The sequence below is a fragment of the Amblyomma maculatum genome, chromosome 7 (genome assembly GCF_055883805.1).
Source record: "Amblyomma maculatum isolate TAMU_Amacu chromosome 7, ASM5588380v1, whole genome shotgun sequence".
Classification (NCBI taxonomy): domain Eukaryota; kingdom Metazoa; phylum Arthropoda; class Arachnida; order Ixodida; family Ixodidae; genus Amblyomma; species Amblyomma maculatum.
Genome location: NC_139350.1, coordinates 111890725 through 111907369, shown reverse-complemented (window position 1 = coordinate 111907369; position 16645 = coordinate 111890725). Strand labels below are relative to the sequence as shown.

The 16645-nt window shown below is 43.1% G+C and overlaps 1 protein-coding gene across 6 annotated transcripts in view; it reads left to right on the top strand.

Moving 5' to 3' along the window:
- LOC146184434 (uncharacterized) overlaps positions 1-16645 on the top strand; it is a 237256-nt gene that overhangs the window by 104264 nt on the left and 116347 nt on the right. For all 6 annotated transcript variants that reach the window (XR_014708867.1, XM_084609389.1, XM_084609390.1 and 3 more), the window contains one exon: positions 106-187. Coding sequence is in view for 5 of the 6 variants with exons in the window: in XM_084609389.1 (XP_084465515.1) it covers positions 106-187 (82 nt within the window). In the remaining variant the exon portion in view is untranslated. The remainder of the gene's footprint in view (positions 1-105; positions 188-16645) is intronic.

The following is a 16645-nucleotide window of genomic DNA, read 5'->3' as shown; positions in this document are numbered from 1 at the left end:
ACTGTCACTGTTTGTCGGAATTCTGAAGCTTCCTATGATGTTTCTGTGATGCCCCTATTGTGGCGTCGCGCAGCAATTAGTGAGATAATGTAAGTCTTCCTCCAGGCTGGACTGACCTTGTGAAAAAGAACGGATACTTCCAGTCAAGCAGCGCCGGACACCCGGAGGTTCTAGAAGCACTGAAGCGGTAAGGAAAGCTCCGCTATCGACCAGTCGGGAAAACATATGTGGGGCACTTAAACGGCCTCTGATATGATACTCTGGTTAAAATTATAATACAAGCAATTCATAAAGATGTTCTTTGTGAGTATTCGAGTCAAATTGAAGGCTTTACGTGGAGATGACAATTTGCAAACAATCTTTAAGAAGTGATCCTGGCGACCGCTCGCAGCCGACTTGTGCGACACATCGCCACGCACAAGCCTCACTCCGGTCGTCAGTGCGGCTGCTGGGCTCGACCGCACATGTGATCCTCCCAAGTTAGGCGAATGGGACGGGGTGTGCTGGGTCGCCGTCCCGATTTCTTTTCTTCTTTTGTTATTCCGCCCTAGTATGATTGAGAAGAGGGGGACGGGATAAGAGAATTATTTCGATCGGCCATATGTTCGGTGCTAATGAAGCTAGGTTAAAGATTTTTGGCGTTGCAGGGAGTATTGATGACATTCCTGTTGCTAGCGCACGTTTCGTGATTACCACTAAATACATTTTCATGGGCCCTTCAAGATCTGCTTTTAAGGGAATGGCGTAACAGAGTGAATGGCTCCCGTATGCCAGCTCGCCTTGCGGACCTTCGGTTGCGTCCATGCGCATTGCGAGTCACGTCCTCGCTAATCTCATAATTTTTGCAGCCACAATGTGACGCATACTCTTTAAGCATAATGTGCAAAGCCATCAGCATAAATATAGAGCCACGTTTTAATCAAACAGTAACCACGTACTTGCTTGACGAAGGGGTAGCAGTGCCTCACTAGGCACAAAGGGACCCGAAAGGTTAGGGTGAGATGGGTACCTTACCCCCAAATTTCACAATTTAAGTCCGAGTGTTCCTCGTGATGTATTGCTCAGAACGCCCACATCGACAATGCGGGCGCGAGATTGTCTGGAGAACGGGGCCTTTATAGTACTGCGTTTTATTTGGGCGTGATTATGCTCAGAAATATGCAAAAATTGCTAGGCTTAGGCAATGGACCGCTTTCCCAAGCAGCTGCTCAAAACTCGTCAGTTTGGTTATCAGTAACGTCAAATCTTGAAGGCTTGTTGGTTTATGCCTGCCAGGAGTAGTACTAGTAAGAGTAAACTTTATTAAAAAACAACCCTTATGGCGGCGAATACATCGATGGCCTACTGGACGGGCAGGCGCTGTACTTCGTCACCCTTAGCAGGAAGCCAGTCCAGTAAGGTCCAGACAGTAGGAGAGGAAGAAGAAGAAATATGTTTACAGTGCACCCGGGCAGGAGGATAGGGAAAGGTAAAGGCTGGCATATAAAGGCCAGGGCAATTGGTACACGAATAATCACAGCGGAATTTGTAAAGATATAGCCGCGAAGGTGTTGCGAGAATATATATTCAGCTGTACCTGCCCGCGACGTCATCCTCTCGCACTAAAATATCAGGGTGAGGGTATGGGTACAGTTTACTGTCTAGACGGACATCACTTTAGCATTATTTGATGCAGGCTTGAAGAGGGGATCTACCCGCCCTTCAAGTGCCTGAGTCAGGGAATCAACAGCGCTAGGGTAAAGGTTTCATGTGCGAGCTGGTTTGTCAGCTCACTTTGCCCACGTGATTAAGCGGACGAAGACAAGGGAATAATACAGCGAAACCAGTGCGCCCTTGAGTTGCGTGCACATATCACACGGAAGTGCTTTACGTTGAATAGCACTGTTGCTTGATTGTTTGGTAGACTTTTACGTCCCATATAAGCTCAGGTTATGAGACACCTTTTTACCTCTTATTGATCTTCTCAAAACTTGACAAAAACAAAAATTGTAAAAGCATGAGAGGGAGCCCGGACGGGCAATGCGTTGCTGGGCTTATGCCAATTTATATATATATATATATATATATATATATATATATATATATATATATATATATATATATATATATATATATATATATATATATATATATACAAACGAAAAATTGCTTCATACTGGTTCCAAGTTTATTTGGAGTCGACGTTTCGGCAGGAGCCCCCTTTCCCCTAAGCAGACTATATTACTAATTTCTGTTATTATCCAAGTAAAAATTAAAAAAAAAAAATAAAACATAATCCCCATTGCTTTCCTTGGCCTCGCCGACTATTGGCTTCTTTCCTTCATGTATTATAACGAGCACCCTCATTTCCCCTATATATATACAATACCATATAAATATTAAAGTAAACAAAGAACATAACTACCTACATGCAACAAACTGTTCTATGAAATCAATAAAGGTTAAAAAAGCAAGAAACGAGAGAAGACAGGCATAAAACGATGAAGAGCTCTAGGAATGAAGGAGGCCTGCAAGAAAACGTCCGTGAGTAGCCAGAAACAGCAAGAGAAGTTAGAATAAAATAAAAAAATTGTGCATTAGGAATTAGCCAATAGAAAAAATTATGACTTCAAATCGAACATGCTATGCACACTACAGCGCTAGAAAAAACTGTCTAGAAAGCGATTACCAAATTCTGCAATGATATTAGAAAAAAAAAGTTCTAAAAGGTGTGTACAAAACAAAATGGAGGCGCAAAGACGCACAAAACATCACACATAAAATCCTTGACAGTTTAAGACGATGTTAATTAGTACTATGAATTGAGAGAATAGAACACCGTACGAATCGGTTGGGAGAAAGCTGTACATTAATGTACCGAAAAAGGAATGCCTGAAATGCAGAAATGTATTATAGCGGCCAAACGAAAAGAATACGGTAACACGCAAAGAGAAAATGCAGATAGATATACACATTTAAAAGTTATCAAAAATGACGTGAACAGATAAAAGAAAAGTAATAGTAATAATATCAGTTAATATAAAGTGCAGATCTGAAAAATAAATAAATAAATAGATCTCAGATCAGGAAATATTGCAATGAAACACAAACAATAGCCAAGTGTAGAATATGAATGAAGTAGGCGGAAGATGCGCTGGAAAAGACATGCCCATTCATAGCCTTTATCGTTCTCTTGGGCTCTAGTCTACGTGAGGAAAGGTGCTTCGTGTCAGTGTAACTATGCCGCACTGAGTCAAATCCGGAAGGCGGGAGTGGCTCAGATCTCCGCACCGCAGTCATGTATTTCTCAGGCAGGCAAGCACAGTGCTTTAGAAGAGCATATCCGTTCGGCAAGAGTGGCTCAAAGCTCAACGCCGTACTCATATTGCACCTCAAGCAGGGAGGCGGAGGTGAAAGTAAATTGGGAAGCGAGGCTGGCCGAGTCGTCTTCTAGACGTGTTTTACTATGTAATTTTCGCGTCATGAATTCGTTTCCCCACGGCGCTTGCTTCGTTCCATAAACAGCATCCGCTGCCAATGCAGTGTGACACAAATTGCTGTGCATCTACATTTTCTAATGCTATAAAAAATGCACTGGAGCTTGTATTTACTGGTCCCAGCTCGGCACGAAATACGACCTAGAGCGTACTGTGCAAGTTCACCTTGCGTTAACAAATCGATTGCCATTTCTGTCCCATATTTTGATATGAAAGCTTTTCAAACAGCATCGGAATATCACCGTGAACTTTCTGAAGATCGCAATTATTCGCGTTTAGGTGCAGGAAAAATATATTGGTCACAGAATAAACTTCAGTAGTTCATTTACTTAGTGCACTGCCGCATATTTTTGTGACGCTTAACTTTGAAACTCATTAATAGGTGCTCAGTGTAAAGTAAAAACAGATATGATGAGCATCAGGTACGAGGTTTATTGAATTGACATGGTGCACCATTCGGATGGCACATTCATTATTTTAGTTATCAGCTGTGCTTCCCAAGGGCTGCATCTCTATATAGTTTGTCCTGTTACCTAAGCGCATACGGTTTACGAAGCGAAAATTGCAAGTGCTCGCTTTGTCTCTTTTCACCTATGCGCTATAAAACGTCTCATTGCCACGATCCACTCCATTGTTACGGCGAAGCTCAGTTTACCCATTTTGTCTGAAAGGGAGCAAAACTTCACGGTTAAATAGAACTTCTTTTAAACAATGAAATAATATTAACAACAATAAAACAATAAAAAAAGAAAACGATGTCCGACTGGCAAGATTCTACGCTGGCCTAAAAAAGAAAACAAAAACCTCCTCAAGTTAGTATGCCCAAAACACTTATGTTCGGCAACGAAGCACGGAACCCTTCCCTGTGCAGAGCGTGGTAGGGGGTCTGCAGGACCCTCCGGCGGGAACCCTCGACTCCACCACAATCGGTCTCAAGCACAGGACCAACGGGTCTACGCTGGTGCTGATGAACAACAGAGGTGGAAAGTTTGCAGCAGCAGAATATGCTGGCCACAACGTGGATCATGTCCAAAGCGCCTGCCAGGCAAAGCAAACAGAGAAGTTAGAGAACAAATTATATGAAGAACTGAGGGCTCGATTAGATAAAAGAATAACAGAATACAAACATGAAACAACACAAAATCATATAAATAGAAACGGCATTTTACAATAAACCTTTGTTTCATTATTAAAATTATGATATGGAAGATCAAAAATTGGGGTGCAGTTCAAACTACGAAAACGAATAATATAAACAGAATATCCCTAACCTAGAGAATACTGCGGACGAGAGACTCAGAAAAAAATGTGAAAGTAGAAAATCAGCGTGTATAGTTGGGAATATTGTTGCTTATGTGGTGCACCATCTGGATCAGAACTGCACAAGCAGTGGGATTTATGAGAATAGAGGGGTAAGTATCGCATGTAATCTCCGATGAACATAGGGATTTTAAACGAGAAATAAAAGGAGCTATACTAGAACAATCTCGGAAATAGTGATGGACGTCTTCATATAACATTCCATATGAACCAAGAGAAGATGATGATAGGCCACTGTTTTTTAATAGAAAGGGAATCTACCATTCTCAGTCAATAAAGTTATGAGAGGTTTTCTGAGTATCTGAGTACTGAGAGTATCTGGGATCCAATTAAGTAATTATGTGCCTCCATTATTTTCGCGCCAATAAATGCTCCATAAAAGAAGTGATGAAGGATGTAAACGGTGAACGTATGCAGCGTCGCGAAAGAGTAGATGCGTGTACCTGGCCATACTGGGTGGCGCTTCCTGTAGCCAAATATGCTAACTCATTTCCATATATTAGAGTGGCCCCGGAAATAAAGTGAAAAAAAAGTGGGCCAGAGAAGATAAGCAACCGAGATCTTTCTTAAGAGCAATTATTTTTGGAATAAACGAAGTAATTGAAGATAGGGCTGAGAGAAGAGATATAGAATCAGTGCAGAAATAAATAGGCACAGAGGCAGGATGATTAATAGCATATTCAGCGGCAGAATCAAACGCTACAAGCTCAGCGTAGTATGCACTAAAAGGTGGTTCTCAAGAGCGACGATGGTCGTGTAAAACATTTGTGTTGACCTAAGTACAACAAATTCCGCACCAACACAGTGATGAGTGAAAGAGCCATCGGTGTAAATATGCGAGGCATGTTGACTTGAATAACAGAGGGTCTCCTGATAAGTAAGTTGAATAAAAGAAAAATTTAATTTCAATGAGGGATGATCTTTCCAGGAATTGAACAAAGGGTCAATTTCGGATGGATTAGAAAACCATACTCTACATTACCGTAGTGTCATAAACTCGGCGCATAAGTGATCGAGATAAATCGGCAATGGAAGTACATTTGCAAGAACATGGAGAGCTGTGGTACGGATAGTAGTGTAGTCATGACAAATAGCGAGAAGGGGAATTTCTTGAAGTGATAAGACGCGATGTTTTAGAGTCGGCAAAGGGGGCAATTAAACCACCACGCTGGGGCTGCATATGTAACAGTGGGAATAACCTTATGATAAATTTAACGCAATAAAAAGGGGATACACGGAAATGTAGGTGAAGCCAGTTTAAAATTTTAGTGAGAGAAGGAAGAATTTTAGTTTATAAGTGATTAACATGAGGGATGAAGTTTAAGTCAAAGTCAAAAACATCTCCTAATAATTTAATAGTCTTTTCACATTTGAGACATTAGGAGTCTATAAGGATTGTTGGCTTACGTTTGTGTAACACGGGAAGTCCCTTAAGAAATAATATAAAAGAACATATTTGTGGGTTTAATTTAACCCGATGCGTGTTGCACCAGTTTTGGACTAAAGTCAAAAGATTTGATCCTCTTGTGGATACCTCTCGAATCTTGTTGCCTGGTACAATAACAGTATTATCTGCATATACCAGAATGTAGATATATGAGGAGACAGGAAGATTTAAGAGATCATAATTATGATGTTTCAACGAAAAGGTGAAATAGGCGACCCTTGCGGACTGCGGAGGGAAGAAGGAACAGAAAGACTAGATGAAGGAAACAGATTAATTTTCAATTTTTTTTTACGCACATTTTATTTTCACCAAGGAAGGGATACACGGCGAAAAGGGGGACGAGAGAAAAAGCTGCACAGCAGCAGCTTGATAACGCTCCGGCCACCCAGGCAACAGTGACATACTGTTTGCTATAAACTTTTCTTCAATGATTGTAGAAAGTAAAATTCATTACACTGTCATTTACAGATGCAAATACACATATATGATCGTACGCAAAATACACATCGAATATTATACAATAATTAAAATAAATATCGGCTGATTCTCAATTAGAAAAAAAATGCAGGATAGAAACACATTTCTAATCTTTGAGGCAAGCTGCTTACAAAAATATTTCTAGGATATGCTTTCTGCTCAGTTCCATTACAGCTATGTTTTTCTTTGTGAAGTCGTTCAGTGTGCTTGGAAGTGTGTGAGCAATTCGTTGACGGCCATAGTCAGTTCGAGAGAAAGAAATTTTCCATTGCAGTTGATGGCAGTGAGGGTAAGTATATTGCTGTTTCTGAAGATTGGCTAGTGTGAGAAAAGAATCGAGCTTTCCTTGTACCGCTCTAGAGTAATTTCGTATGAGTTTGTACTTGTAAATATTGTCAGCTTTTACTATTTTATTTTTTTGGAAAATAATTTCAGTATGATCATAAAACGGTATATTTTGTAATGCTCGAACGGCTTTTTTTGCAACAAGATTAGTCTATTCAAATTTTATGCAATCGTTTCTCCCCATATCAGGGTGCATTAGCAAGTTGGGACTCGAACAAGGTGTTACAAAATGACTTTAATTTTTGCTGGAAATAAATGGCGATTTCTATTCAGGATACCTACCAGTTGTCGCACTTTGGAGCAAACGTTGTCAATGTGTGCGTTCCAAAGCATGGATTCAGAAAAAACAACGCCAAGTGTTTTCACAGATTTCGCTGTATTAATAACATATGGACCAACAATAACGCTATCAGGCACTTCAACTGCTTTACCTGCTGAAAGAAATAGAACGCATTTTGTTTTTCACTCATTTAATAGGTCATTATTTTGGGCCTATTCTTGTACTTTAAAACAAATTGAGCTTGCATGGGGTAAACTACATTCCAGATCGATTCCAGTAAACAATATATTACAGTCATCAGCATAAATGACAAAGCCACAGAATTTATCAATTAGCACCAAATCATTATTATGAAATAAAAAAAGGCAGGGCCCAGAACGCTACCCTGTGGTACCCCAGATTTTATGGACATTATATGGGATTTGTGTTCAATAATCTCTACGTATTGAGAGCGCGAGGATAAATATGATCGGATGAGTTGCGAGCATGTTCCGCGGAAACCATATTGTTCTAATATATGTACTGACAGAAAGTGATTAACGAGATCAAAGGCCTTATAGAAATCTAAGTCGATTCCTAAAGTAATCATTTTCTTTTCTATATCAAGATACTTTGTTGGGCGAGTTGGAACATATTCATTATTAATTTAAACAGCACGAACACGAAGACAAAGGACAAGATGAAAGAAAGCCACGTTACAAGCGCTGACGCACAACTATGCCTAAACCCTTTACTCCAAGGCCCAGATAAAAACAAACATGACAAAAACGAATCAATCACGTGAAACAAACGCAGGGTTTACCTGCTGCACAAAAAGTCACTCAAAAAGACACCGCTTTGCTTGAAAGAGCAAGAGAAGTCTTGCTGACACACTTATTGTCCGTTAAAATAAAATATTATTCCACTATCTCTCTCGTCATCTTCACTTTGTGGCGATACAAAATTCTAACCTTGTCAAACTTAGGAGTGCACTTCTTCTCCTTCTTCATTATTTCACATGAATGGCAATGTGATACCAGAAACGTTTTGTCCTTTCCACTTTCCAAATTGTTTCGGTGTTCCTGTAGTCTGTTGTTAATACATCGTCCTGTTTGTCCTATATAACAGGCTCCAGAATAGAGTGGAAGCCTGTACACAACGCCTGTCTTGCATCCAACAAATGGGTCTCTATGTTTCACACCATATTCTTGCTTCTTCGATTCTCTTTTCCCTTGAATAGCCGGACAAATCCCCAACCCGAGATCGGTGAAGCACTTGCTAAGCTCCAGTTCGGTGCATTCCAAATTAGTGAAGAATGGAAGGATCAACACATGCTTATTAAATGCGTTGGAGAAATCTTGCTACCACGGCATGGGCAAGACTTTGGAAAGACAAGTGACAAGAATTGCAAGGGCCGGTTATCGGGAGTCGGTTATTAATGAGGCCAGTTGCTGGGTACTGAAGAGCGTTAAAAGAACGCACAGACTGAAATCCCTGCCCAGCATTGGTGAGGAAAAGAGGAAGGTCGCCGTGGCACTGTATGTGCACAGAATTTCACATGGCCTCAAAAATGTAGGCAAGAGGTATGGTGTTGACGTCGCACTGACCGCCCCGCTCAAGCTGAAGAGGATTTACCCGGCTATTCAAGGTAAAGAGAATAGAAGAAGCAAGAATGTGATGTGAAACATAGAGACCCATTTGTTGGATGCAAGACAGGTGTTGTGTACAGGCTTCCACTCTCTTGTGGAGCCAGTTATATAGGACAAACAGGACGGTGTATTAACAAGAGATTACAGGAACCCCGGAACAACTTGGAAAGTGGCAAGGACAAAACGCTTCTTGGATCACATTGCCATTCATGTGAAACAATGATGAGGGAGAAGAAGTGCACTCCTAAGTTTGACCAGGGTAAAATTTTGTTTCGCCACAACGTAATGACGAGAGAGATAGTGGAATAATATTTTATTTCAACGGACAATAAGTGTGTCAGCAAGATTTCTCTTGCTCTTTCAAGCAAAGTGACGTCTTTTTTTAGTGACTTTTTGTGCAGCAGGTGAACCCAGGGGTTGTTTCGCGTGATTGTTTTGTTTTCGTCATGTTTGTTTTTATCTGTGCCTTGTAGTAAAGGGCTTAGGCATAGTTGTGAGTCAGCGCTTGTACTGTGGCTTTCTTTTATCGTGTCCTTTGTGTTCGTGTTCGCGCGGTTGAAATTAATAAGAAATTCTTTTCTGTATTCTTTAAAATAATTTCCTTTCGGGTTAGCAATTCTCCTTCAGTAGACCGTCTTTTCCTGAAGCCGTACTGGTATTCAGTTATTAACTCGTGTTTTAGGGAAAACGTTTCAATGGACCCCTTTCATAAATGTTAAGTCAACTTCACCTCTATGCTGCATTCCCCTCTAATGGCGGAACAGTAATGTATTGAAACATTATATTATGGCCATAATTCATATCATTTATGCATCAGAACATATTCGCATAATTGCTCTATTACCACTACATGCATCTGTGTAGAAGCAACATGCGATTTCAGGTCTATATCGCCATTTTTCTGGCGGCCAGTAACGCCATGTTTGGGGAAAGAAGCAGCGTGGGAAAGCCTACTTAACGATTTTTGCAAGGGGTCCATTCGTTTATTATGATTTTTTTCAGATCCTTAGAAAATATTGGTAGTGTAGATATTGGACGGTAGTTACTTAAGTTGTTTTTGTCCCCTTCCTTGTATATTAGTGTAACACGTGCTTACTGCATATTCTTTGGGAGAACACCAATCGATAGGGCAATATTATATATGTGCGCTAGCAACTGTGAAATAAGATCGATCACATGCTTAATAGGCCTGACCTCTAGGCCGTCTGCGTCGATGCTACGACTATATTTAAGGCTGTGAAAGAAATAACTTATTTCGGTAGGACATGTAGGTTGAGAACATGCTATTAGGCGTGATTGGAATGCTAGCAATGGATTCATTATGGCAGGGGCCTTTTCCTGTTTCAGTGAAAAAGTCGTAAAACATTCTGCTAGCTCCGAGCCTTGCGTGACTTTGCCGTCTATGACGAGGTTATCAATGAGGGGGGTACTATTTCTTGCATTTAGTATTTCGTTTAATTTCTTCCATGCTTTATCATTCCTATAAAAGCTATCTGCGTGAAACATACGGGGATAATAATCTCTTTTAGATTGCTCTTTTTCGCTATTCAGTTTATTCCGAATTGATTTGTACTTAAGCCACTTATTCGAATCGCGTGTTTTCAAAAATTCTTGGTACATCTTATTCTTCTCGTTAATTTTTCATGTTAAATCCCGGGTAATCCTTGGTTTTCGAGCTGTTTTGGGTTGATGGTGGCTTCTAAAAGGAAAGCAACCTAAATGCAATGCTTGAAACCTGGACATAAATTTATGGTATGCGGTGTTAGCGGCTGAAACGTGAAAGTTAGTTTGGACAATTTCAGTGTTTCAGGATATATGACACGATGCATTTTTTGTTGTATATTTTATGCAGAGTGGTTTTGTTTTGTAGGAACAAAATTGTTGGGAGATAATCACTTATATCTAAGCTTAGTGTCCCTGATTGTATATTTTCATTGCATGAATTTGTAATGATCAAGTCAAGTAAGGATGGCGATGATGTAGTGATGCGTGTTGGTTCGGAAATTGCATTGTAAAAACCATTGCACTGAAGTATTGATAGTAACTCTGTTCCTTGGAGGGATGCTTTCTTTAGATCGATATTGAAATCACCCCCGATAGTTAATATGTATCTTCTCTAATTTGCGTATAAAAGAAAATGATCAAAGAATTCAAAAAAGATGTGATGCTTGCACTTGGAGGATGGTATATTACGGCGCAAAAGATTACCGCCATTTTTAACGCAACGTATTTCGTAGTCTTCGGTAATAAGGCTATAGCCATTTAATATTTCACACTGTGATGACAAGGTCTGTATGGTCATGCCCCCTCCTCTTTTTTCTTTGCGATTTATATAGAAGTGCTGATAACCAGGAAGCAAAAATAGTCTGAGTATTGATTATACCAAGTCTCAGTAAGATAAATGACATCAAAAGTAAAATTACAAATTCTCAGTAACGCGGATATATCATCCACTTTTGATTCGACTGATTTGGAATTTAAATGCAGTAGTTTCAAGCCCGGGTATATGTTTTTTCTTCCAACAAGACTAATAATATCTTGGGGATAGATAAAGTTGCTAGGCATGGTTGATGTAAGCATTAGTGAAAACTTGCTACGTGGAACCACTGCTATTTATCTTCTCTAGGTCGCTTTCTCGAACGATCGGAACAATTTGAGATGTTCCAGGGCGCCGCGCGAAAATAGAACCGTTTCTTGTCCAACATACTTCCAGCCATATTCACGTTTGCAAGCGATGGCCGTACGTAACAGCTTTCTCGGAGATGGGCACAAGCGCTCATTTATGAAGATTGGATCTTTTGTAGATAGCTCTAGAGTAGCGTTTGTCAGCCTTCTTTTCCGAGAAAGTTCAAGGACTTTGTCACGTTTTTCGCGACGCTGAAATTAAACAATTAAGGTTTCCTTGTTTTCGTTTTTTGTGGGTACTCGGTGGCACACATCGATGTCATTTTGTGTGATGGTTTCCTCAATAGTTTCACCGATGTTTTCTAGCAACTGCGCTACATTTTCATTTGGCTGCTCCTCAGGTCCTTTTAATTCTAGATTTTTGTCGCGTGAATATTTCTCGGATTTAAGGACCGCTGTTTGGGTTTCGGTCAAATCTTTCTCAAGCTTAAAAAGTTTGTGCTGAATCTTTTCATTTTGGCTTTTGAGCTCTTTGTTCTCACTCATGCTTACTTCGAGTCGCTGGTTAGTCTCATCAAGTGCCTTACTCAGGAAATTCATGCTTTCAGTTCATCTCTCTCAGTTTTTACGCTTCTCAGTTCAGATCGAAAGCTGCGCTCAAGTGCATCTTTCACATTTTTCATTTCCGCCTTCATTTCATCTTTGAAATCTTGGAACAGTTTAACAACTTCTTTAGTCATGTTACTGCTCGAACAATGGCACTGTTGCAGGCTAGTAAAGGCACTTCAAAGGCACTGGGCAGCACTTACAGCGAAAAGAAACGAGCAGAAGTATTTGCGTCACAATAGGCCACTAACTTGGAAGATGTAGGAAGATTTATGCTTCTGTGTAAACCGCTGTCACTGCTGCCAATGAGCCGTTCACTGTCGTCGTCCGGGTTTTATAGACGTTGTCCACGGTATCACATGGTTCAGCAGCTGACTATCGTTTCCCGGCTTTCATAGCTGTCATCCAGGCTGTCACTTGTGGCCAGTGGTTGAGAGCGCTGAGTCGGCAATCAAGCCGCGTATGCAATGACCAGGCATAAAAGATTCCAAAAAAGATGCAAAAAAGATGCCGAAAGCAAATAGAAATTTTGTGAACAACGATGGTTCCTCAAAAATGTAAAACCAACGTGTGTGACAAAAAACAATGAGACACCGTAGTGGAGAACTCCGGAAAATTGGACATCCTGTAATTTTTTAACGTTCGTTGACACCTCACAGTACACCGGCGTCTTCCTTTTCGCCTTCACCCAAAAGTGGCTGCCGCGGCTGGGATTTAATACCGCGTCCTTAAGTTCAGCAAAGGAATGCAGCAACCACTGCACCACCTCGGCGGGGCAACTAACACTAATGGCAGCCTGGAAGTTAGTGTAGATTTAAAGCAGAATTTCTTCAGGCATTTCAAAGCACATTTCGTAAAGAAAAGGCCGATCTCCTACTTCAGAATCGCATCCAGCATCCGAACGAAAACGTGATGGTGTACGCGGAGGAAATGAAGCTCTTGTTGCGCCGCACAGATCCAAACGAGTCGGAAGAGCGGAAAGTGCTAATATTGATGAGAGGTGTGAAAGAACAGCTCTTCGCCGGCCTCGTTCGCAGTCCGCCAGTGACCGTAGATGCTTTTGTCACGGAAGCTACTTCCATCGAGAGAACGCTTGACATGCGGGCACGGCAGTACGAGCGCACAACCGTGTCAGTGTCGTCCACATGTGCTGAGAGGTCCACTGTGTCATCAGGAGACTCACTGCGTGAAACCATTCGAGCCATTGTGCGCGAAGAACTGGCAAAACTCTTGCCTACGCCAGCGCAGCCGCAAATTGCATCGGTCGCGAAGAAGTGCAACAAGCTTTGGGTGCTGCGCCGCTTCTTGCAAGCCCTCCACAACCACCTACAATGAGTTACGCCGCCGTCGCAAGCCGTTTTCTGCCGTCTGCAACACCCCGTTACGAAATGCCTGCGCCGGTCGCTCCCCAAATGCCACTGCCACCTTCCCAGCCGACTTTCCTGCAGCGACCCAGGCGCCGCCAAACTGACATCTGGCGAACCGCTGACTGCCGACCGCTGTGCTACCATTGTGGCGAAGCTGGGCATGTCTGGCGTCGCTGCCCGTACAAAGAGATGGGTCTTCGCGGGTTCCCCTTCGGTGCTCGCTGTCCGCAGCCAGGAGAGCGCCCACGGGAGATTGCCGACTACCTTTCTAACCCAGACTCGGTTCAGCGCCACCGATCACCTTCGCCCCGCCGCTACGATTCCTCCGAGCCGTGGGAACATTCTAGAAATCCCCGTAGGGGGAAACAAGACGCAACAGCCTCTGGAGGTGTGGCTGCTCGACGATGAAATGTACAAGACTCTCTAATGACGCAAACCACTTCACCGACGCCGAACAACTCAGAGACTACGACGACGATTACTGAGCCGCCCAAGTTAACGGCAAGCCGACAACCCGACCAACTGCATAGCCCGACTCCTTCTCTACGACACCGCACCTCTTCCGCGCACTCGAGCCGAGACCGGACACCTCGACATTACCGCAGCAAGACGTCACCGTCAGCCGATTTAGACCTTTCATTTGACGGCATCGCCGTAACCGCTTTGGTGGATACTGGGGCCGATTATTCCAAACTCAGTGGATCATTCGCCGCTGCACCCAAGAAGGTTACGACAGCTTGGGACGGCCCACAGATACGTACGAGAACATTTGATTAGACCTAGAGGAACGTGTAAAGCGCGAGTCACAGTTCAAGGGCGAACCTTCCCGGCAACGCTTGTTGTGCTAGTGCATTGCTCCAGAGACGTTATACTCGGTATGGACGTCCTGACGGAAAACGGCGCCATCATCGACCTGCAATCTCAGTCGGTTCAATTTTCGACAGAGAATGCCCTCGAAGATAACTGTGTTCTGCCGGCGCCGCTCCACACTGTCAACGAGCACGTGGCTGTTCCTCCCCGCTTCAGTGTAATGGTGACCGTCAGTGCGCACACCCTCTGGGGAGTGGAAGGTGTCCTCGAGAGTAAACTGCTTTTGCTTCTCGACCGCGACGTTGCTGTTGCTCGGGCTGTTGTCATCCTCGAAGATGGCAAAGTCGACTTAGTTCTCACCAATTTCACTAACGAATACCAGTATCTCAAAAAGGGAACAACAGTCGCTTATAATAATGCCATCACTGAAACTAGGTGCGTGCACAGTTTAACTTGTGATTCTCGACCGGAACAAAAGGAAGTTGCCGACCTAAAGTAAGACATCAACCCGGCACTAGTGCAGACGGAGCATGATATCCTGAGGAACCTTCTCAATCGCTACAGAACTGTGTTCGTGTCGCTGCCGCGCGTCGGTTGCACACACCTTGTAAAACATCGCGTTATATCGGGCCATACAGTACAACCACTCCGACACACCGTATCGTGTCTCGTCTAAAGAGCGTGCCGCAATTACCACTCAAGTTAAGGAAATGCTTGATCACGACGTTATTCGACCATCTCAGAGTCCCTGAACGGCACCTGTCGTCCTTGTCAAGAAGAAAGACGGCACATTACGGTTTTGTGTTGACTACCGACAATTGAACAATGTAACTAGAAAGGATGTTTATCCCCTGCCCAGAATCGATGACGCTTTAGATCGCCTATGAAACACCAAGTATTGCTCTTCCATGGGCCTCAAATGTGGGTACTGGCAAATCGAGGTAGACGGGGGGGAATGCGAGTAGACTGCATTTATCACTCCAGACAGGCTGTACGAGTTTCAGGTTATGCCGTTTGGCCTTTGCTCCGCGCCAGCGACTTTTCAAAGGCTTATAGACAGCGTCCTCTAGGACCTGAAATAGCAGACTTGTTTTGTATACCTGGACGATGTGATCGTCTTCGCCCCTAGTTTTTCCGAGGACATTCGGTGCCTCGAGGTGGTACTGCAAACTATAAAGTCCTCCGGCCTTACATTAAAGGCAGAAAAATGTCACTTTGCCTACAAAAAAAAAATTGAAATTTTTAGGCCACGTCGTCAACAAGGAAGGGGTCTTTCCTGATCCCGAGAAAACTGTTGCCATCTCGAATTTCCCACCACCACGAGACCAGAAGGAACTTCGCGCTTCCTTGGGTTATGTGCGTACTACCGTCGCTTTGTGCCAAATTTCTCCGAACTCGCCGCGCCCCTTACTTATCTCACCAAGGCAGATGTACAGTTCCAATGGGAAACACCACAGCAGCAGACATTTCAGGACATTCAATGCCGCCTTCAGTCACCGCCCGTTCTGAAGCACTTTGATGAACACGCTGATACGGAGGTACACACGGGTGCGAGTGATTTTGGTTTGGGCACTTCTAGTTCAGGTCCAAAAGGGTCAAGAACGTCTACTGGCGTACGCAAGTCCTTCGCTGTCGAAGACTGAGGGCAATTATTCTGCCACTGAAAAAGAGTGCGTCACCATCTTGTGGGCAATTATGAAGTTCAGGCCATGCCTGTACGGGAGACCTTTCAAAGTAGTGACGGATCATCACGCATTTTGCTGGTCAGCCAGTATCAAGGATCCGTCAAGGCGCCTTGCACGATGGAGTCTCCGCCTACCAGAATATGACATCACAGTGACCAACACATCTGGTCGTAAACATTTGGACGCAGATTGTCTTTCCCGGGCTCCCGTCGAGCCTGCCCCAACTGGCGCAGGCAAACAGGACGCCTTCGTTAACGCAGTAAGCTCTACAGACGTCAGCGTGCAACAACGCACCGATCCTGATCTTCAGGCAATAATTTATTATCTGCAAAGTGATAGCGGCAGAGGTCCTGTAGCTTACGGCGCGCTTTACCATCTCTCTGCCTTCACGACAACGTGCTGCTCAAAAAGAATTTTGCCCCCAACAGTCGACATTACTAGCTTGTCGTTCTTACGAATCTACGCTACGAAATTTTGCATGCCTGCCACGACTAACCAGCTTCGGGCCACCTTGGAATCACTAGAACGCAAGCGAGAACCACAGAAAAATACTACTAGCCTCGTTTGGGACATGACGTT